This window comes from Vigna angularis, chromosome 3 (genome assembly GCF_016808095.1).
Source record: "Vigna angularis cultivar LongXiaoDou No.4 chromosome 3, ASM1680809v1, whole genome shotgun sequence".
In the NCBI taxonomy this organism is placed as follows: domain Eukaryota; kingdom Viridiplantae; phylum Streptophyta; class Magnoliopsida; order Fabales; family Fabaceae; genus Vigna; species Vigna angularis.
The window spans coordinates 14,846,579-14,868,331 of NC_068972.1; the positions used below are offsets into that span (position 1 = coordinate 14,846,579).

The 21,753-nt window shown below is 32.1% G+C and overlaps 3 protein-coding genes across 4 annotated transcripts; all 3 read left to right on the plus strand.

The window, feature by feature from the left end:
- Window positions 1-3,257: 3,257 nt before the first annotated feature.
- Window positions 3,258-7,519, plus strand: LOC108346047 (vesicle-associated protein 2-2). 2 transcript variants are annotated; one of them, XM_052875192.1, is made up of 9 exons: window positions 3,258-3,630; window positions 3,733-3,823; window positions 3,950-4,020; window positions 4,113-4,194; window positions 4,576-4,691; window positions 4,779-4,949; window positions 5,327-6,067; window positions 6,737-6,814; window positions 7,116-7,519. In XM_052875192.1, the coding sequence occupies exons 1-9, from the start codon at window positions 3,601-3,603 to the stop codon at window positions 7,224-7,226; spliced, it is 1,491 nt and encodes a 496-aa protein (XP_052731152.1). In that variant the 5' UTR covers window positions 3,258-3,600; the 3' UTR covers window positions 7,227-7,519. The 2 variants fall into 2 exon arrangements, with proteins under 2 accessions (XP_052731152.1, XP_017440470.1); XM_017584981.2 differs by having other exon boundaries at window positions 3,258-3,823.
- A 663-nt stretch (window positions 7,520-8,182) lies between these two features.
- On the plus strand, window positions 8,183-12,495 carry LOC108345080 (bifunctional 3-dehydroquinate dehydratase/shikimate dehydrogenase, chloroplastic-like). The gene is made up of 11 exons (XM_017583646.2): window positions 8,183-8,323; window positions 8,552-8,781; window positions 8,865-8,970; window positions 10,117-10,335; window positions 10,516-10,862; window positions 11,113-11,176; window positions 11,265-11,373; window positions 11,472-11,612; window positions 11,704-11,852; window positions 12,006-12,168; window positions 12,257-12,495. Exons 1-11 carry the CDS (start codon window positions 8,294-8,296, stop codon window positions 12,298-12,300), a joined length of 1,602 nt encoding a protein of 533 aa, XP_017439135.1. The 5' UTR covers window positions 8,183-8,293; the 3' UTR covers window positions 12,301-12,495.
- Window positions 12,496-15,934: 3,439 nt separating this feature from the next.
- LOC108345177 (uncharacterized) lies at window positions 15,935-17,575 on the plus strand. Its single transcript, XM_017583758.2, has 2 exons — window positions 15,935-16,172; window positions 16,313-17,575. The coding sequence occupies exon 2, from the start codon at window positions 16,453-16,455 to the stop codon at window positions 17,380-17,382; it is 930 nt and encodes a 309-aa protein (XP_017439247.1). The 5' UTR covers window positions 15,935-16,172; window positions 16,313-16,452; the 3' UTR covers window positions 17,383-17,575.
- Window positions 17,576-21,753: the final 4,178 nt, after the last annotated feature.

Consider the following 21,753-nt stretch of genomic DNA (forward strand, 5'->3'; position numbering starts at 1 on the left):
GCATAAAAAATAAGAGACAATATTACTCGTATGCTGATTAGATTTATTTTCTATTATACACACTAATTCCTTAATATGAAAAATATCATAAGAAAAAATAATTAAATTTTAAAATTTATTATGATTTATCGTCTTTAAAATCATTTAAATAATTATAATAATTACTTTAAGCAAATTACTACAAGAAAACTTCATAAACCGAATAATCAAATAAAAAAACTACAAATTCTAAAAAACTTGATTGAATCATTCTCACAACAGTATAATAATAAAACAGTGAAGAAACAAATAAGAGAAAAATTCAAAATTATTTTTCACAACAACAAAAAAACACATACATATAAAACCAATCCTTTTTTAACCTTCAAATCAATAGGTAAACAACCATAAAATAACTTTCAAAGAACCAAAATTTTAGACAATGATAATTCATTTAACCAAATCAAATTTCCCATAATTTTTTTTGCAACTTTTTAAGAAAACACTAACTAATCTTACTTTGTCAAAATAAAAAATTATATAACCAATTTGATATACAAATATCATAACACTAATAAGCATTTCAAAAATTAATTCAATCATTCTTATCTAATGTCTAAAAAGTGTTTCCAATAAAATAATATATACATCTTAATATCGCGCTAAATTGACGATAATTTAAATAATATATATTATCCAAACAGAAAATAAATGACACACAAAACAAAATATTTTAAATAAACTTTCGACAATATACCCAAAAGTGTCATTTTTCACTTGTTTAAATGAATGTGATTCTCATTCCATTATTACTTTAAGATACGAATCCTGCCTTTTTATTTTATTTAGGTTTAATTGCTTGCATTGTCCCTAGTTTGGCTGCAACGTGTCAAAGTAGTCCATACTTTTAAAAAAATTTCAATTACGTACAAACTTGGTTTAAAAGTGTCAATTTCGTCCAAACTTATGTAAAATTTGCTTCAATCAAGTCCCTTCCGTTAAATTCACCAAAACGGACGTTAATTTTTAGTTCTCTCTCCTCTGCTTCTCTGCTCTGCTCCTCTGGACGTTCTCTGCTTCTGCACAGAGTAATGATTGTGGACTTTGTTTCCATTCTTAACTCATTTTCTACATGTTTCATTTATTTTAAGGTTTAGCTCCTAAATTTTGATTCAGGATCTGATCTCATAACCTTGTTTTGGGTTGGAAGCTACTTAAAGAGTTACGAGATTTTTAATATTTATTACCAATATCAAAATAGGTTCATTAATTGTGAGATTTAAACATAGTGAAAGAATTTTTTCTTTAAAAGTGGTACGTTGTGACTCAAAATCTTTAATTATTTTCGAATCATTTTAATTTTTCTATTATTATAAACTTTTAACATGAATTTTCTTTATTATTTTCAAATTTTATGACTCAAAATCTTAATTTTTAATAATTCTATATTATTTTTTATAATTAAAATTAAGAATTATTAAGGTGTTCAGTGCACTTTTTCCACTATTATTTTTTAATTTTGAAGTGGTTGAGTACAAAATAAAATAAATACAAAGAGAATATATATCATAAAAATGAAAAAAAAACGAAAATAAGAAGATGCACCGAATTAAAATAACTCGATACACAGTATCAGCTCGACAAGATTAATTCGATCCTTTGATTATGAAAATTTAAATTAATATTAAAAATAAAAATTATTAAAATAACTATATGCTGAAAGTATGTCTTTTTTTTATGATTAGAGATTTTTTTCTCAATTAAAATTTGATATATATATATATATATATATATATATATATATATAAGTTTATTTATTTTTTAAAAAGTTTAATTGATTAAAAATATTTGTGTAATATAAAAACTATTTTCAGTTTAATTATAAAATAAATTATATTGACACCATTTAAAATGTTGCGACATATGTTTCTTTTTTTCGATTTATTTGGCGTAATATTTCTTGATTATTTTGAGAAAACTACATTATGGTTTCCTAATTATTACTCTGTGCAGAAGTAGAGAATGTCCAGAGGAGCAGAGCAGAGAAGCAGAGGAGCAGAGGAGAGAGAACTAAAAAATTAACGTCCGTTTTGGTGAATTTAACGGAAGAGACTTGATTGAAGCAAATTTTACATACGTTTGGACGAAATTGACACTTTTAAACCAAGTTTGTACGTAATTGAAATTTTTTTAAAAGTATGGACTACTTTGACACGTTGCAACCAAACTAGGGACAATGCAAGCAATTAAACTTTTTATTTATGAAAAATCTGAAAGTACCATTTTTCCTGTATGAAAATGCCTTGGAGCGCTGGTCCACAGTTCCACATGGAGAGAAGTTTATGGAATTAAAAGGGAGAAAAAAGTAAAAAAATATGTTGATGTGTTAATTTGGAAAAGGAAAAGGTATGCAGGTAAGTGGAAGATAAATCATAAAGTGATCATAAAGTGGTGTTACTAATGTCAAATCTTTTTTTTTTCTCTATCCACATAATTTTTTAATTCTAATTTTGATATTTAAATTTTTAGTTAAAAAAGAAAGAAGATAGATGTTACTCTATCAATTCAACAAAGCGAAATTTGGATGTTCATGGCCACAAAGGACACCAAAACCATTCTATAATAATAAACCAATAGATTTGAATTACATAATATAATAAACCAAAGCATAGAAGGGATAGCTTTTCTGGAAGTTCCAACAGGGCTATATATGAACCTTGACAACGGCACCACTTAAGCACCGTCCCAGACGTTGATTGACAAAGAATAAAGGAAACGAAAACGTGCTTTCCATTCCATGCATCACCATTCTTTCAATTGTGTATTATTGAATCTATTTTCATGGAATAGAGCCATGCTAGAGGACCAGACAAACTAGCTTAGCTCAAGGAATGGACAACAATGTTTACTAACCAGTCAACCAAGCCGATAATTCTATCAAGAAATTTGAATTGTTAGCACAGCAAAATTATTATTATATCATTTAAATAATTTTTATTTTTATTTTCACACGTTAAAGAAAATAAGAGTTTTAATTTTTTTAAGATTAAGGAAAAAAATATGTCAGTATGAGCCGGTGCGCCGAGCCACGAGATAAATAAAAAGCAGCTCCGTGTCGGTAAAAGGTCACTACCATCAACGTCTTCATAGAAGTCACTTTCTCTTGGGACGCTACGTGCTCCTTACTGGAAAAAAGGCATAATTAATTTTTAAAAATAAAAATAATTTATATTTATAATATCTCAACAAAATGCCCTTTTGTTCTCTACTTCCCCACCCCACCCAACTCCACCTTTTCTTTCTCTCTTCTCTTCTGCAACTTAACAATAGATGCATTAATCGCTCTATCTGTCTACTCTACTCTCCGTTTAGAAGAAGATCACGATTCACACGCTTATCCCCATTCAATGCATCCACTTCTGTTACCTCAACACAACCTTGCATGAAACAAAAAGAAAAAGAGAAATTCCCACTACCATATTCGGCTAATTCCGTTTTACCTCTCTGTTTTCCCATTGTTTATACGCTGCCTTTTCTTCCGGTTTCCCAGTTTTGAAAAGCGACATACACTTGTTCTCGCTGAATTTGTTGACTTCGTGTTTGTGCCCTGACCACAGTTTAATGTTTTTTCCGTTTTCCGTAACGAGTTCAGTTGAGTTGACTCGTTGATCTGCCACGACTTGACTCGTTCCCCTCTTTTTCACTGTCTTCTGTGTCGAATCGAACGGCTTAACTGAAACGCTGTCATTCTAGGTGTCGATCTCGACTTCGGTTACCCCCTCGGGGACAATCATGAGTAAAGCTTCGATTCTCGAAATCGAACCCAAGGAACTCAAATTTATATGTGAGTGCATTTTCATATTCCTCTATTAGTTTTCGTGGCCATGCATGCTGAAGCTGTTGAATCCATTATTACTTGTGTGTTTGTGTAATCGGTTGAATAATATGCCGTGATCTTTTGCTTGTGTAGTTGAATTGAAGAAGCAAAGTTCTTGCTCGGTTCGGTTAACTAACAACACCTTTGACTATGTGGCGTTCAAGGTCTGAACACCTTTCTTTTGTGTTTGTTGCTTGGGGCTAGGCTCAGGGCTGGGCGGGGAGATTGATCATTTTGGTATTATTGATGTTCGCAGGTCAAAACGACGTCGCCTAAGAAATATTCGGTGCGTCCAAATGTTGGAGTGCTCGTGCCGAAAGCCACTTCTGAGTTCATCGGTATAGCTTCGTCATATGTGTGTTTTTGTTTGGTATTTTTCCCTTTTGAGATACTTGACTTGTCATTATATACATTAGTTAATCTCTATCGAGAATAAGTTTAGTCATTGTGGTGGATTATTTTGGGATGGAGGCCTAATTGCCTGAATTTGGCACGACATAGTTTTCTTTGACTACTTATGTCGCTTTTCAATTTTAAATTGCTGTAATTGCAACCGACAGTTTTTTAGTGAAATTTGTTTATCCAAAAGAATACCAGTTTTCCCAAAACAACAGCTGAAGATGAATCCTCAAATATGGAAATTAATTTTAGCATCGTAGTTTCTGTCCTTTTCTCCCTCCCAAATTCAATTTTTATTCCTTGCATTTGTCATCAAACAGTTACAATGCAATCCCAAAGGGAAGTACCTGAAGATATGGTGTGCAAGGACAAGTTCTTAATCCAGAGCACAGTGGTTCCTGCCGAAACAACCAGTGACGAAGTTACGTCTAGCCTGGTATAGATATTTAATAGTTTGTGGTTTGGTACTATGGTAGATTTTTTATTGATTTCTATATTTTGACTTATTGTTTGGTAATGGCAGTTTATTAAAGATGGAAGTAAGTATATAGAAGAGAATAAGCTGAAGGTGACCCTGATCAGCCCACCCAATTCACCTGATCTCTCTCCTATTAATGGTGACTTCAAGAATGGTCTTGATCATGGAAAAGTTCAGATATATAGTAAAGATGAAACCCAATCGCCAGAGCCTATGGTCAGAATAAACTTCACCAATACTCGGCCAAATTATTGTCTTTTCTCTATTTCGTTTTCGAGATACTTGAAATCCCTAAGACAAGATAATTGGATTTCTTAGCTACATATTTTAAGGGTTTTGTTGGTTTTTATCTATGGATTGCTATTTTCATAATTTAAAAGGTGCTTTTTTAGAGTTGCAAATTTTTATGTTTTGTTGAGTCACTTTGGAAGCATTTATTAAGCGTGTTATAAAATTTCTTATTTTCTGGGAGCTGTTATCTCTGCTGTTTTTGGTAGTCTTTGTGCATGTAAGGATGATCAATTTTAAGATTTTAATTCATAAGTGTTGTGCAAATCATTCAAATGTTTTGTCCTGCTCATTGTATATGTCAGGTTCTCAAAAATCCAGACAGGGTTCATGAGGTATTAAAGCTAGAAGAGGATATGGATTTGAGGGCAGATTATTATGTGGGGTTGGACACTATGAAGGACGTAGAGGAGCCAAATGAAGAAGCACAGTTAAAAGTGTCTAAAGATAAGGAGTCGAACATGGTAAAGGATGAAGATGAACTGAAGCCACAAAAAAAGTTAGGGGTAGAAGTGTCAAAAGATACGGATTTGACCAAAGTAAAGAATGCAGAGGAACTGAAACCATATAAATCAACACAGTTGAAAGTGTCTAATGTTATGGATTTTAACAAAGCAAGCAATGCAGAGGAGCTGAAACCTGAGAAAGCAACAGAGTTGAAAGTGTCTAAAGTTCGGGATTTGAACAAAGTAAAGAATGCAGAGGAGTTTAAACCAGAGAATGCAGCTGGGTTGAAAGTGTCAGAAGTTCAGAATTTAGACCCAGAAAATTCTGTAAAGGAACTGAATCCAGAAACAGAGTTAAAAATGTCAAAAGATGTGGAGTTCAAAACAAAAAAGAATATTGAGGAACTGAAGCCAGAAAACGTTGAAGAGTTAAAAATGTCAAAAGATATGGAGTTGAAAGCATTAAAAAATGTTGAGGAACTGAAGCTAGAAAAAGAAGCCGAGTTAAGAGTTTCGAAGAGTATAGAGGAGGTCAAATTATTGAAAGCTATTGAAGAGATGAAGTTAAAGCTTGATGGACTTGAGTCAAAACTAAATGAGGTTTGGCATGTCACCATTCTTTATTGTTGAATATTTTTATCTGCTTGCGTATTTGACATGCTTCCTAGTAACTTGCAAATTGAAGCAAATTTGGTTTATAAATTTTCTATGATTAGATCAGGAGTTTGATTATTTTTATCCCCTCTCATGGAACATTTTGGGCTAGTTTTCGTTCGAGAGGTTTGAAAAATGAAGTATTCTTTAGATCCTTTTCAGTATACTGAAATATTTATTAGCATACTTGTTTTAAATTATATGGCTTCAAAGGTTTTTGTGGGATTGCATGCTTGATTGTTATTTACATTACTTTTTCCCTTCCTTTCATTTGAGATCCACTACATTGTGTTTAACAAAATATAAGTTGGAATTAGAAAAACCAAAGGATACAGCCAGGCTGCTCTTTTAACGTCTTTTTTAATATACAGGGGTGCAATTTGTGTCATGATTAGGGGTCACAAAATGGTATAACTGTATTAGCAGACTTTTTACATTCTTTCTAGGCTTGATTAGTTTGACAATTTTATATACTTGATTTTTTGAAAATGTCTTTTTTTTTTTGTTGCAAATAGCAATGGATCCTATGGGTTTCCTCATTAAAACGAGGCGGAAGTAATAGTGGGTCTTTAGAGGATATTGTTTCTTATTGCTTGTTTCTTATTTACTCTGCAGTCTGGAGTAACAATATCAAAGTTAACAGAGGAGAGGAGGCTCAGCAATCATGAGACAAAAATCTTGCAGGAAAAACTAGTAAGCCTGGGAGTCATTACTGTGTAGTTTTATTAGTAGTATTTATTGTGACCTTTATTAATTGGTTCTTGCCGTAATACCTGAGATGAATATAAGTCGTCTGCCATTCTGGAGTTTGAATTACTGTCAACACACCAATGCTGCTTTGTCTTGAGAAAGTAATAATGAGTATTATATATTAGATATCTGTTGCTTTAGGATTATTCCCCGTGTAGGGCATAAACTTTTGCAATTTTATTCCTTTTCTTCTTTTAGGGTCAGTAGATTTCATTTCTTAATGGTGGTTTTATTCTTTTTGTAGGCAGATCTTATTAATAAAGGTCCAAGAAAAGTTCAAGTCGGATTCCCACTTTTATATGTCTGTATGGTGGCGCTTATCTGTGTCTTCTTGGGATACCGTTTGCACTCGTAATACCGTCTGCAGGAAGCTACTAACATTTTGAATTTCCCTGAATTTTTTAATAGCAGAAGTTTAGGCATAAATCCACCTTATAAATGTAATAGTGGGGGGATCTGTATACTTGACTGTCAGTGATATTCGATCTGATCTCTGTAGTCTTTAGTCTATAATCATGAACGTCTCCCCATTTGTATATGCAAAGCTACCCAGTTGTACAAGTATAAATAATTAGATATGGCTGTCTGGTAGATAAATCACTTATGTGGATAGTATAAAACTGAGTGTTGTTTACGCTCCTTTGGATTTTCATCTCTTTCTACGTTGATCTATGTTTCTCGGCCGCTGAGGCAATTGGCCTTAGTGAATACCAGCCGTGATAGAACATCCAGTTTATAATCTTATTTAAAGTGGAATACTTTTAGTCCAAACAATATTGTTTATCCTCCCAATATCATGATGGAGTTCGCGGAACTGAAATCTCTTAAGTCATACTTATTTAAACCTTCGAATAACTAGAAGAAAATAAAAAGGTTATAATCCCAATTATGCACCTTCATTTTACCGTAAGTAAATCGGATTGTCTACGGCCAGCGCAGACATTTTGGTTATTTTTCTGAAATAACTGTAATTTTGTGAAGAAACAAACAATTGCTTTATGTCAATTTTTCCATGATTTTACAGTGAAAGCAGATTCTTACTGCCCATCAAAACACATTAGGTTTAAGTGATTTTCCCCCGTTTCGCTTTCATTCTTCATTCCTGCAATGAATTACGCAGTACGAGCATATGGTTTTATGTTTAACACGCCATACATTATTTATTTTTAGTGTTTTGACATACCCTACTTTAACTGCAAGCGTAATGAAATAAAGAAAGGAAAAAGTAGTACTTAATTTGAATAGCAATTTTCCCTCTGCATGCCATGTTAAACACTCATCCTCTATAAATTCTTCGCCTGAAGGAAGGAATAGTAGAAAGACTAAACGTGGAACATTTGTCATTTTCCTAAATAAGCACGTTTTCTTTCTTTCTTTTCCTCTGCAGCATAGCACACTCGTTTAACCTCACTTCCTCGCCAAATGACTATCAGCAGCAGGAACAGCGCCCCGGTAATGATTTTCGTTTGTTTTCTTTCTTTAAACAAAAATGAAGCAGTGTTAGACGAAACTGCTCTGTACACATTATCTGAAAGAAAATGAAATCAGTTTTTTTATGAAGGTACTTGGAATAAGATTTATCCTTTATCTTAAAATTTGAAGATTGTATATATGCTTATCATTATCTGTTGAAGATGTATCTCAATGAATATAAAATAATAACACGGTGGCCAAATCCAGTTCCAGTGCGACGCAGGAATTCGAAATGAAGGTAGGAGAAACTCAACACTGATTTGTGGATCAACGACGGCAGAGACGGTGGAGGAAATGGTGTTTGAGATGGTGAAGGCAAAAGAATTGGGTGCTGACTTAGTAGAGGCTCGGTTGGATTTATTGAAGGACTTCCACCTTACTCAACATCTTCCGTTTCTAATAAAAAACCGTCCTTTGCCCATTTTAATCAGCTATAGGTTTATATGAATAAATATGCGCAGCATTTTCATTTCGTTGGGTTTCAATTCTGAGTTGTAACTCATGCATGGTTTCGTTTCAGACCAATATGGGAAGGAGGAAAGTACGAGGGCGATGAAACCAAGCGACAAGAAGCTCTACGTCTAGCCATTGATTTGGAGTGTGAGTTTGTTGAAGTTGAGTTAAAGGTAATTTAATTAGTTGCTATAGTCTTTACCTACGCTGCGAAACATAATAAATTCAACGGTACAGTGAAAAATGTGCTGCTGTTACGGATACTACCTAAAATCAATTGTTCATTTAAGTTTCATTTATTTTACATCAGACAATATTTTTTTTATAAGTTATTATATCATAGATACGCATTTCATTATTAAATATTAAGTACTACTGATAACATAATTTGAAGGAATTACATTTCTCTCTTTCTTGGTAAATAGCACAGCAGATTCTTGGACCTTCAAATTTGTCAAGTACATCATAGGTGCATGCAAGTAACTTTAATATTGTTTTCATGTATGTAATTTCTTTTTTAATAATAAAAATGCACTACATATATGTATATATAAAGAATTACACTATTGCTACCAACCAATTAGAATAATCCTAAGCGTAACTTAAAATATTTATTACAAAGATTTACAATTTCATCACATGTAATAATCTATAATTGACAAGCTTTGTTTGCATTAAATTAAGTTCAAAGGAACGTTGCATCAAACTACCGCTCATGGATTGGATAATTCAATTCAATGTAAAGCTAAATAATTGGATCGAAATTAAATTTATATTTATATTTTACTTTAAAATTAGCTTGGGTTTTTATATATTTAAATTTAAATAATTACATTAGATTTTAAAATCAAACTCATATTTTAAAAAGAAAATATTTTGATATTTGTAAATTGATTTGATACCAATTTTTATTTCAAAATCAATTAAGTTCAAAAAAATGAAAATTGTTATATATATCTTCTAAATTTAATTTTAGAATAAAAATTTGTTGAAATCATTCGTATCTCATAAAATCTATAGTTAATTAATAATTTATAGAAACGAATTAATTTGTTCATAGTTAATATAGAGTCAGGTACATAATGTTTAATGTGTCATTAAATTTAAGTACACATCACCTACTAATGAGATTAAATGATGTAGAGTTTCTAATAAGATCGAATGTAGAGTTTAGTGGTAAAACCTGAGCAAGACATGAATTAAATCTTTTAAAAATCTAATTCAAATATATTTTAATAAAGATAATTGAATTGAAAAAAAAAATCTAAATAATCGGAGTATATTTTAAATCCAAAGTAATGTGTGTTTGTCTATTGAAGGTGGCCCATGAGTTTTATAATGGCATTGGATGGAAGAAGGCAGAGAGTGTGAAGATGGTTGTGTCTTCACACAACTTGAAAAATACTCCGTCTGTGGAGGAAATCGGTAACCTTGCTGCTACAATTCAAGCTTCAGGGGCAGATATAGTGAAGATTACTACAACTGCCTTAGACATCACAGATTCTGCACGTCTTCTCCAAGTCCTACTACACTCTCAAGTAACTTCTCTTCTATATTCATTTATGTTTATCGTAAATTAAATGTTAATTGCTGCACTTAGATAAAAACATTAATTACTGAAAAGTGATTTTATCCTTTCTTTATAGTACAGATATGGTTTCAAAACTTCAGGTGGAATGTAAATCACGTGCTGAGTTTGATTAATTGAATAACTGCAGGTTCCAATGATAGGAATTGCAGTTGGTGAGAAGGGGATTTTGTCAAGGGTACTCTGCGCAAAATTTGGAGGATTTCTCACGTTTGGTTCAATTGAGGATGGTGCTGTATCAGCTCCTGGGCAACCAACTATCGAAGACTTGTTGGATTTGTACAATTTTAGACACATTGGGGTTGACACTAAAGTACACGGTGTTATAGGAAATCCTATCAGTCATAGCAAAAGTCCTCATCTTTATAATGCAGCTTTCAAGTCTATGGGATTTGATGGAGTTTACTTGCCTTTCTTGGTCGATAATGTCTCAGATTTTCTCAGCACTTACTCATCTCTTGATTTTGTTGGATACAGGTATGATGGTATCCTACAAGATTCTTCTAATTAACACATGGTTGAATAAAGCCATTCCCGTTTTTCTATACTTTCCCTTGGTGTTATTCACCTGTAACTTTATTCTTAATATACTTTAGAACATAAGTAAATGATCTATATAAAGCTTATTTAATAGAGTCCTGATCACAAAAATTTAGCAGGATCATGTAATGATTATGTCAAAATTATGGTTTCAATCTCACGATTGCTAGTTCTTTAACGAAAACAGTTACACGATTCCTCACAAGGTGGATGGACTTAGATGTTGTGATGAAGTCGATCCTATTGCTAAGGTATTTACTATTTGACCTTAAGAAACCTCTGTCCATTTTTTCTATCATTTGAACTTAATTTACCATCCTATTCAAATCATTTTATCAGGCAATAGGAGCTATTAGCTGCATGATTAGGAGGCCGAGTAATGGAAAACTGATAGGTTATAATATGGATTATCTTGGGGCCATTGCAGCTATTGAGGAACGACTACAGGGTTAATACATAAGTTTCTGTATTTTGTTTGCAGATATTGAGGAAGGACTATGCAGGGTTTTGTTTTACTTATAGGCTTTTTGTTACAATTGTTTGCAGATTCAAACGGACGATCCATGTCTGGTTCACCTTTATATGGTAAACTGTTTGTGGTCATAGGAGCTGGTGGGGCAGGAAAGGCACTAGCTTTCGGTGGAAAACAAAAGGGTGCAAGAATAGTTGTTGCTAATCGTACATATTGTGAGAAAGTGTTGTTGGCTTAGTTTAATAATTCATTCATTGTGATGAATGAAGATGAGGAGCATAATCTGTTTATTTTGTTTGTTATCAGCCAAAGCCCAAGAACTAGCCAACAGAGTGGGAGGAAAGGCTATTACTTTATCTGAATTAGAGAACTTCCACCCAGAACAAGGCATGATTCTCGCAAATGCTACTTCTGTTGGAATGGAACCATATATTCACGAGTCACTCGTACCAAAGGTTTGCTGTTAGTGTTGCATATTCTGATATTACCAGAAGAAGTTACTCTAAAATGTAACACCAACGATAGTTTCTGAGAAGTTGGTTCTAAAAGGATCTATAATTTTAAATTATAAACGTCATGCAACATATGTTGTTTCAATGTTTTAACAGGAAGCCTTGAAACACTATTCCTTGGTATTTGATGCCATTTATACACCAAAATTGACAAGACTCCTTCTAGAAGCACGAGAAGTTGGTGCTGCCATCGTCTATGGTACAGAAATGTTCATCAATCAAGCATTCGTGCAGTTTGAAAGGTTCACAAGGTTGCCAGGTTAGACAAGAACGAAAGAATAGCACAGTAATAACAAATAATTCGCTTTTATCAAATTTTTTACATTAATTCGCTCTATCCGTTACAGCTCCAAAGCAACTCATGAGGGATGTTCTGGCAAGAAATACCTGAGAATAAGATATATCAAGATAAGGTATATGGAAAGGACTTGTGATCTGTTTTTAACCTTCACTCCCTCAAATGCATTAATTTAGATTCTTTTATGAGTATTAGTGCATTTAAAGTATTGTCTCTTTTAGATATTGTAACTTTTTCATGATTTTGTCTTTTAAGAATGTATCAAATAAAGGTGATGATATATTTCAATTGCCTCACTTCTCCATTTCACCAATTACGAGATAAGGAATTGAGAATTTGTGTTTGGAATTTCGTTGTTTTTCTCATAAATAATAGCAATGTTTTAGCTTTAAATTTATTAGGATAATATCATCCATAGAGTTAAGATATTGTCTATATAGAAACGGGAATCTCTATTATAATTTTGTCAAGAAACGTGAAAGAGAGATAGTCTATTTAAATTTCTCTTAACTATAATTTTTAAATGGATGAAAGATTATTCGACATATCGAAATATATTATATATAATGTAAATAATAAAAAGACACTAATCCATTATTATTTTTTTCTAATCTTGAATATAATTGTCATATTTTAAAATTTGTAACTTTATATGAAATGAGTTTGTAACCATAGCTAATCTCTGCTCATTTTTTTAAGTTAACTATAATTTCATCATTCCTATCAACTTATCATTATAAAAGATGTAGAAGATATAATTATCCATTAATGCTATAACTGTACTTTAAGATAAAATTACCCATCAATATTTTCTATCAATTTCATGAATGTAAATAGCATCTTATTTAAAACATAATTTTTATGTTTTGTTTCCTTCTCTTAATTACACTTTTTATACTTTATGTAACTCACTTTTATTTATAAAGGTAACTAATTGTGGATCTTTTCTTTTATAAAAATGTTTATATATCAATTTTTATTGGTGGTAAGACAGAGAAGTGAAATAGGTTCTGTTAAACTAACTACAATTATATCACTTTCTTATTATTTACGAAAAAATAATAATATTTTGGCAGTTTGACATGCAACTGCCCAGAAGTAAAATTTCTGCCCAAAATTCTAGGTTAGAACCGCGATTATATTTAAATATTTTTCCTAGTTTTGCATTTTGCATGATGGACATAATAACATCAATGCAGAAATTGAACTTCATGATCACATGGTTGCAAATAATACATGTTTTTTAAAAGAAGAAAAAACGAGGACGACTTAAATTTACACTATAATTACGAGGACTTCAAAAGGTCTTTAATTGAAAAATGAAAATGATAGTATTGCATAATGTCAAAAAAACCTAAATGGAAAGTTCGAAGGTAGGCTTGAAAGTAGGAATGACAAATGGTCAGGTTAGGCATGCTAAAATTTAATCTGTAAATGAAAATTTAATCTGCAACTCAGCTTGTTATTTTGCACGGATACCTATTTTAAAAAGATCCAAGTATATTTTAAAACTCAAGTATATCCACTAATATTAAAAATATATATTTTATATATTTTTAAAATAAATTACAAAAAATATATAAAATATGTTTTTAAAAGAAGAAAAAACACCGACGACTTAAATTGATAGTATAATTATGAAGACTTCAAAAGGTCTTTAATTAAAAAATGGAAATTATAGTATTGTACAATGTCAAGAAAACTTAAATGGGGAGTTAGAAGGCAGGCTTGAAAGTAGGAATGACAAATGGTCAAACCAGACATGAATAGTGTCTATCCAAAATTTGATACCTAAATGAAAATATAATCTGCAACTCAACTTGTTATTTGCACAAATACCTATTTTAAAACAATATGCAGATATCCACTAATATTAAAAATATATATTTTATACATTTTTAAAATAAAATTATAAAAAATATATAAAATATTAATTAAAATTTATTTTTAATTAAATTTAACTTAATAAAATATAAAATAATTTTATTTTAAATTAAATAAAATATAAATTATATATATATATTTTACCGATAGCGTATACCTACAGGTCGGGTAGTATAATAGTTACACCCAATCCGTTTATAAACGGGTATCAAAATACCCGCTACCTACTACCCGTGAGTAATAAATATTGATAAGTATTAACTACTCGTACTGAATTTTATCTGCAGATATCCATGGACACAAATTTCTTTATCAATCCTATTTCAGACTCACCGTAGCCCGCTAAAAAATGTAAAAGTAAAAAAGCTATAATTTCTTTCTACAAATTTTTTAAAATTTCAATTAGACTCATGCGTAAATGAAGGCTACGATTCTCTATAAAAACAAAACCTATACTCTGACTCATGAGAATATGTTTTGGTTGTTGGGGAACAACTATCTATAGGTTTCCAATAATTTAAAAAATGTCACTGCTATGTTTAAAATATTTTACTTGGGTGTTAGGGGTATAGACTTTGGTTCTCTATAAAACCGAAGTTTATACCTGATTAGATGAGAATAGGCTTTGATTATTTGAGATATGTATACGAGTTTATGGACTCTGAACTCATTCATAGTGGCAATAAGATGGTTGACACATAGGCATACGTTTTGGACAAGAAAAGTAAATATATCTAATCTTTATATAAAACCTAATTTTTTCATTCTTTTTTTAAATTGTTTTAGGGTTCGATTGCCTTAAAAAACAAAGCCTATTTGAAAAGTATAAGCATTGAACCGAAGTTAAAATTTTCCTTTTTTTTTTTTACTTTGTTTTGATATGTTTCAATTGAAAAACTGAAGTACAGTATAAAAAAGAAAAACAATGTCAAAACCCCTGGTTACACTAGTGTTGGTGTTTTGAATGTAGAATGAATGATGGGTTGCCCAAACTAACGGAAAGAATTGTGCTTTTCCTTTGGTTGGATGCAAAAAAAGGAAAAAGAAAATTGAAGGGAAAGTCTAAAAAGAAGATTTGGAGTGAGAGTGACACAAGAGAAGTGAGAAAGATTGAGATCTAATGTGATTGGGATTTAAGTTTTATGAGATCAGTTTCTGAGGATGAAACATATGAAGATGGATATGGTAAGAGGAAGGAAGAAAAATCAAAGGAAGAGAGAGAACAATGACACAAACACACTCATGTCAAGCTGCAGAAAATGTTTAACGTTGTTAGATGATGAAAATCCATTAATTAATAAAGTATAAAGATGAAAGTAATTTAAAGTTTTGAAGATGAATGAAATATAATTTCACATAAAAATTCAAAGATTAAAAATATATTTAATTCAACTTTCTTTTATATACCAAAAAGCATAGAGAAAATAGATATAGTTAATTATACAATTCAATAAAATTAATTTTATTTGAATAAGTAATAACTAAATACTTATAAATACATATTATTATAAATAAATAAAAAATAAAATAATTTAAATTTTGATGATCTATTCTAATGTATTTTTATTTTGGAATATATAGTTTTTTTATTAAAGTTTTATAATAAATTTTTATTTTAGTTTAAAATTTACTTTCACGTCAAACTATAAATGTTTTTTTCAAAATTATTTCTAGATATATTACTATATAATCAAATTTATTTTGTCATGTAAATTAAATTTATGTCAAGCTTTTTATTAACTTTTTTTTTTCTCATTTCAAATATTTTTTTTTCTAATTTTTCTTCTTCTCCCCTTGGTACCAAAACATTACCCTTCTCATTTTCCCTCTCAGTTTTGATTTCCACTCCCGCCAGAAAGTGCCCTCTCCTTTAGAGTGCCATCTCCTTTATATGTTTTCTTGATGAGCTAGGTTTTACATTTTCTTTTTCCTTCAACATCTCAACGCCACTGAGGCCATCTCTGTTTTTTCTTACTCTTTACAGATTCAACAAAGTCCAGAACGAAGCCTTGTTTTCTTCCGTATGTGAAAATCAGTCCCTCGCTTCTCAATTTTGATCCATATTTAGGATTCCAAACCAGGTACCATTTTTATTTGACCCTTATCTGCCCTGTTTTCTGCTTAACAATAGACGTATTTCGTACATGATTCACACATTTACCATGTTTAGTTTAAGCACTGCATGAATTTTCGGTTGATAGGTTTAATTTTGTCGTGTTAGGGTTGTTTGTGTCAACCAGGTGAAAATCACGGTGCTTCTCGTGGACTGTGAATAGGTCAAATTGCACAAACTTTACTTTCTAGGTTTTACAGTGAGGTTAGCAGAAATTTGGGCGTTTGGATTTTGATTTGAATTCTGTCATGGAGTGCAACAAGGATGAGGCTTTGAGGGCCAGAAAAATTGCTGAAGCTAGAATGCAAAGTGGTGAATTTCAAGAGGCTCTCAAGTTTGCTACCAAGGCCAAAAACCTTTATGCGGATGTGGGAAACATCAGCCATGTTCTTACGATTTGTGAGGTTCACAATGCTGCACAGAGAAAACTCTCTCCCTCTGAAATGGATTGGTATGCGATTCTTCAGATTGAAAGACTGGCGGATGAAACAGCCATAAAGAAACAGTACAAGAGGCTTGCACTCCTACTTCATCCTGATAAAAATAAGTTTGGTGGTGCAGAAACTGCTTTCAAATTGGTTGGGCAAGCCAATGGGGTTTTGAGTGACCAAGCAAAACGTTCTTTGTATGACAAGCAGTTTGCTGTCTCTGTGAAAAGCCGACCTGTGCCGAAATCCGCGGATTCCAAGAAGAAAGCTGACCAGAATACATTCTGGACATGTTGCCAACATTGTAAAACTAACTACCAGTTGTTCATGCCGTTTGTGAATTCAACCATAAGCTGCAAACAGTGTTTGAAGTTCTTTAAAGCTTGTGCTATTCCTTTGGTAAATATCCAGAAGAAGTCTCCAATGCATGGTCCCCGAAAACCAGCCTCTGAAAGTACCGGTGGAAAAACCCCTGGTGGAGGAGAACATGCTAGTGCGTTTGTAAGGCCAAATCCTATGTCTATGAAAAAATGTTCTTCTGGCGTTGGTGGTCCTCCATGCACAGGCGCGGAATCACAAACTTCTAAAAATGTTGGAAGTAAAAGAGTTAGGCAGTCAGCACCAGACTCAGGAAAAAGTTTCAAAGCTGGTAATATTTATGAGATGAAAGATGCTTATGTTCGAGAAAACGATATTGATCCTTCAGGACTTGATGCAGGGAGATCTTGTAGACAAAAGCAACATGTTTGATGCGTGGAAACTTCTGAAAGTGACGATTTTGAGGTCCCTTCCAAGGGTAAAAGCTTTTTATAAGCATCTACAGTTTTATTGTAGTGAATTTGATGCATCATGTTGGTATGACAATGCACTGACCAAGGAAAATAATTTGAGCATGCTTGTATGTACTGTCAAACTTCTCAGTTATACAATTCTTTTAGGTAAAGGTCATATAATTGGTGTGTGTGTGTATATATATATCTTGTGTTTGAACATGAAATTTTACGACATTCAAATACATTGGATTTGAATACATATTTATTTCAAATTATTTTATTTTTCAAATGTTTGTTTTAAAACAATTCAAATTTAGTGAATTTAAAATTTTTTGTTAAGGTAAAGTATCAAATCGATGTTATTTTTTTTTTTGTCAAAGATCTTTAAAAAATTTTTATTTTATATTTGTAAAAGTTGTTTTTAATTTATGTTAAGCAAAATCATTTTCAAGTTTTTGAAATGTTAGATTCTAAGATAGTATCAAATTAAACACATGTAAGATTGTGTTAAGTTAGTTTGAATTAGACCCAAACCAAGTTGACCTGATTTTATGTAGAGTTGAGTTAGTTTAAGTTCAAGATGATTTAAGTAGGTTTAGACTCTTATTAAGTTGACCTTTGTCTAAGTTGAGTCAAGTTGGCTTAGGTTTAGGTAAAGTTAAGTTGGTTTAAGTTTAGGTAAAGTTAAGTTGGTTTGACTTAGGTTGACTTTGTAAGTTTGCTCTAGGTTTAGTCAAGTTGATTTAGGATGGTTGGGTTGAGTTAGGATAAGCCATGATAGGTCTACATTTGTTGAAGTTTAAGTTAAGATAAATTGATTCAAGTTTAATTAAGTGAAGTCTATGTGAGCAAACAAAGTTGTTGTTCAACCAAGTCTTGTTGAACCACGTTGAAATGAGTTAGGTTAAGCTTGGGTGGTCTTAGTTTCGGTCAAGATTAAATCAAATTGAGTCTAAGTCAAGGTTGAGTAGAATTAGCCCACGCTAATTTAAGTTGAGTTGAGTTGGTTTAAGCCTAAGTTGAACTAAGTTGAGTAAAGTTAAATAGGATTTCGCTTGAGTCAGAGCTAGATCAACTTGGATCCATGTAGGATTAAGATAAGTTTGGTTAATTCAAGTTAAATTCATATATCAAGTTGAGATTATGTCAAATTAAGTTGAAGCAATCTTAAGTAAGGTTGAACTTAATCTATTTTGGTTTAGGTTGAGTTATAAGATTTGGACCTAGGATAATTTAAACTATGATGACCAATATGAAATTAAGTATATGAAGATTTCCAAATTCTTAATTTTTAGGTAAAATTTAAATTTTTTTAATTTTAAGTAATTTAATTATTTTAATAAAGTTTTAGAATTTCAATTTGTTTCAAAATTCTTTATCTACTAATATATTATCATGAAGCATTTTAATTTCTTTAGAAATAATTAAATTGTTTAATATTTTTGAATATCAGTTATGTTATCTTTAATATATAATCGTCAAATTTGTTTGGAAAGTATTTGTATTGTTTATAATATTTAAATAAAAATATTTTGAAAAGGTGTGATAAAGTGCAAATGAAAAAATATATTAGAAGATTATTTTTGTTCCTATAAAATATAACATTGTCACTTTTCATATAAATATCTTTAAATAGTATTAACAGTACTTTCTTTATAAACATGATAATATAATATTTGTATAGTCACATTTTTATAAATAATTTTATGAGATTTTGCTTTTACCAATTATGGCTAAGTTGAATTATGTGATCTCTTAAATGTTTCTTGTAAAAAACAAAACTCTTTTACATTGTGTTCACTTGGGGATATTTTACTGTTTACGTTGATTTGGGAGCAATGAAAAGAAGTGAAAGTTGTGTTCGTTTGATAAGAACCGCGTGGAAGGAATGGGACGCAATTGCGGGATGTGGACCTTTTTCGTCACCCGCGGGGAAGAGGCGATTTGGAGGGATCGTAGAGCAAATGTCCCATGTGCCCCTCAAACATTTCGAAATTGCATGGATTCAAACTGATAATTTGGCTATTGTGCATTTGAGTTATTCAAAAGTTGTAACTTGCAGAGATTCCTGAGCTTTAGCTTATTACAGGGCTTCAACAGTGAAGATTCTCTTGAACAATGAAGATTCTTGCATGCATTAGTCACACAATACACAATATCAGTTGCATTAGCTTTTGACCGTGTTCAACAACTATTAATATGTGGTGCGTGTGTGGTTGTTGTCGTCTTAATTAAGCCAGCCATAAGAGCATTCAGCTAGCAAGAACACCATTGTGTTGTGCAAGTGAAGGAGGTGCTGTAATTGAGTTTGAGTGCGGAGGAAGACACAAAGGTAACGTGAGGTATGATTGTAGTTGTTACACCGTCTGTGCTATGATTTTACGTTGCAGGCCATGGAGGTAGATGAAGAAGATAAGGTGGATGGGTGGAGGAGATGAAGAAGACAGTGGCTGATGAAGAAGAAAGTGGTTGATGAAGAAGACAACTGTGGCGAGGTGGAGAACACGCAGAACGGTGAAAGCGTATCCGGTTCATCCATTTGCGTATCCGGTTAAATGCGTATGAAGAAATCCATTGGACAGCGTATTCGGATCGGCGAATCTCGTATCCGGTTACATGCGTGGTGGAAGTTAGCCATGGCAAAGCTTCGGTAACGACGAAGTGTGGCGACGACGTCGAAGCGCGGATCCGGTTGCAGAGGGCGTATTCGATTCCCTGCAAGTCCTTCGTTTTGCTTCGTCTGTCGAAGTCGTTGGCACCTTCATGGTTGACGAAGGTGGACGTTGCAGTGGTGATGAGGCAGAGGTGTTGGTTGCAGAGGCATGCGGTTGGTCGGAAGCTGAGCTCTCCGTGGTGGTGGACAATGCAGCGCGCATCCAATGCTGGTTGAAGCAGTGGACAAAGTTGTTCATGACGATGGAGGATGGAGGTACCATGCGATGGTCCGTCAAGCAGCAGCGACAAAGGTGTCTGTGATGGTGGAAGATATGCACCAAGGATTCCATGGTCGTGTAAGCAGTGGACGTAGGAGGAAGATGGGCACACAGTGGACGAAGGAGGACGATGGGCACACAGTGGACAGAGGAGGATGATGGGCAGACAACAGGATGCAGAGAAGAGTGTAGCTGTGGCATTAGTGGTTCAAATATCAGAGGCCTAACCGTTTGTTTGTGATGGTTTGTGATGCAGGTGTTGTGAACGTGGTGAACGAAAATCTTGAAGGTTCATTGCCAAGACTTGCATGGTGGAAGTTCATCAGCCGCCTTCTGTGTTGTGTATGGTTGGTGTTATGATATTTGGGATTTGGAGTTTTATTTCATGCTAAGGATTACACTGTGAGTCTACTCTATGCTGTATTTGTTCATTATTGTGATTTCAGACTTTGCTACCTTCTGTGATTTCTTTTCTTCTGCAAAGCTACAATTTTCTGGTGTTCAAGAACATCTTGGATTTATTCAAACATGTGATAGCTATGAATAATTCGGTTTCGCAAAAATTGGTTGGTTGGCTTTTGGAGTATAGTTTGTCATTCATGTCCAAAGTCTGGTCACCACTTGAGTCCAATATAACGTATTACTTTTAGGTTAAAATATTATTATTTTGGTTTGAATACTTATTAATAAATTTCACTATATTAAGATAGTTTTGAAGTTTGTGAAGTATGGAAAAAAAGGATGGACTTATAAGTCAGTTTTTTAATACAAAAAGGGATAGTGTTTTTTAATTTTCAACGCCCTTTTCTAGTTGCTTGCACTCTGACATTTCTACATACATATTTGTCATATTTACCTTCCCCAGTTGTATGTAAAAAAATGTATTAGCTTATATTATTTAATTGTTTTATTTGTTCAAAACTATTTTTGTTGATTTGAGATTGTAGATAAAATTTTAGTTCAATTAAATTTATATTTTGAAAAAATTAAAATTCTATAAGTGATACTTCTCCTGTATGTAATATTATCATATTAACAGGTTTGGTGATACCGTATTAGTTGAACAACATAGACAAGGATCTAAAGTCCATAATCAGTGATTGTTTGACTACATTGGTTGGAGTTTCAGTGAAATCTTTAGCCTTTTTCTTTGAAGTATTCCACGTACACAAATCTTCAAGAGGTAAGTGTTATTGTTTGTTTGTTTTTAATTTGAAAATACGAATGTCTTTTTAATGTGTTATTTAATTTTTTTTGCTATATTTTTAATAAATATATGAATGTTTTAATGTATTTTGTTTATTTATTATATGAATATATGATATATGAATGTATTAAAATATGAATAAGATATGTTTAATTAAAATATCAATGCATGATGTTAATTATAGTATGATTATTTGTTTAAGTAAAAA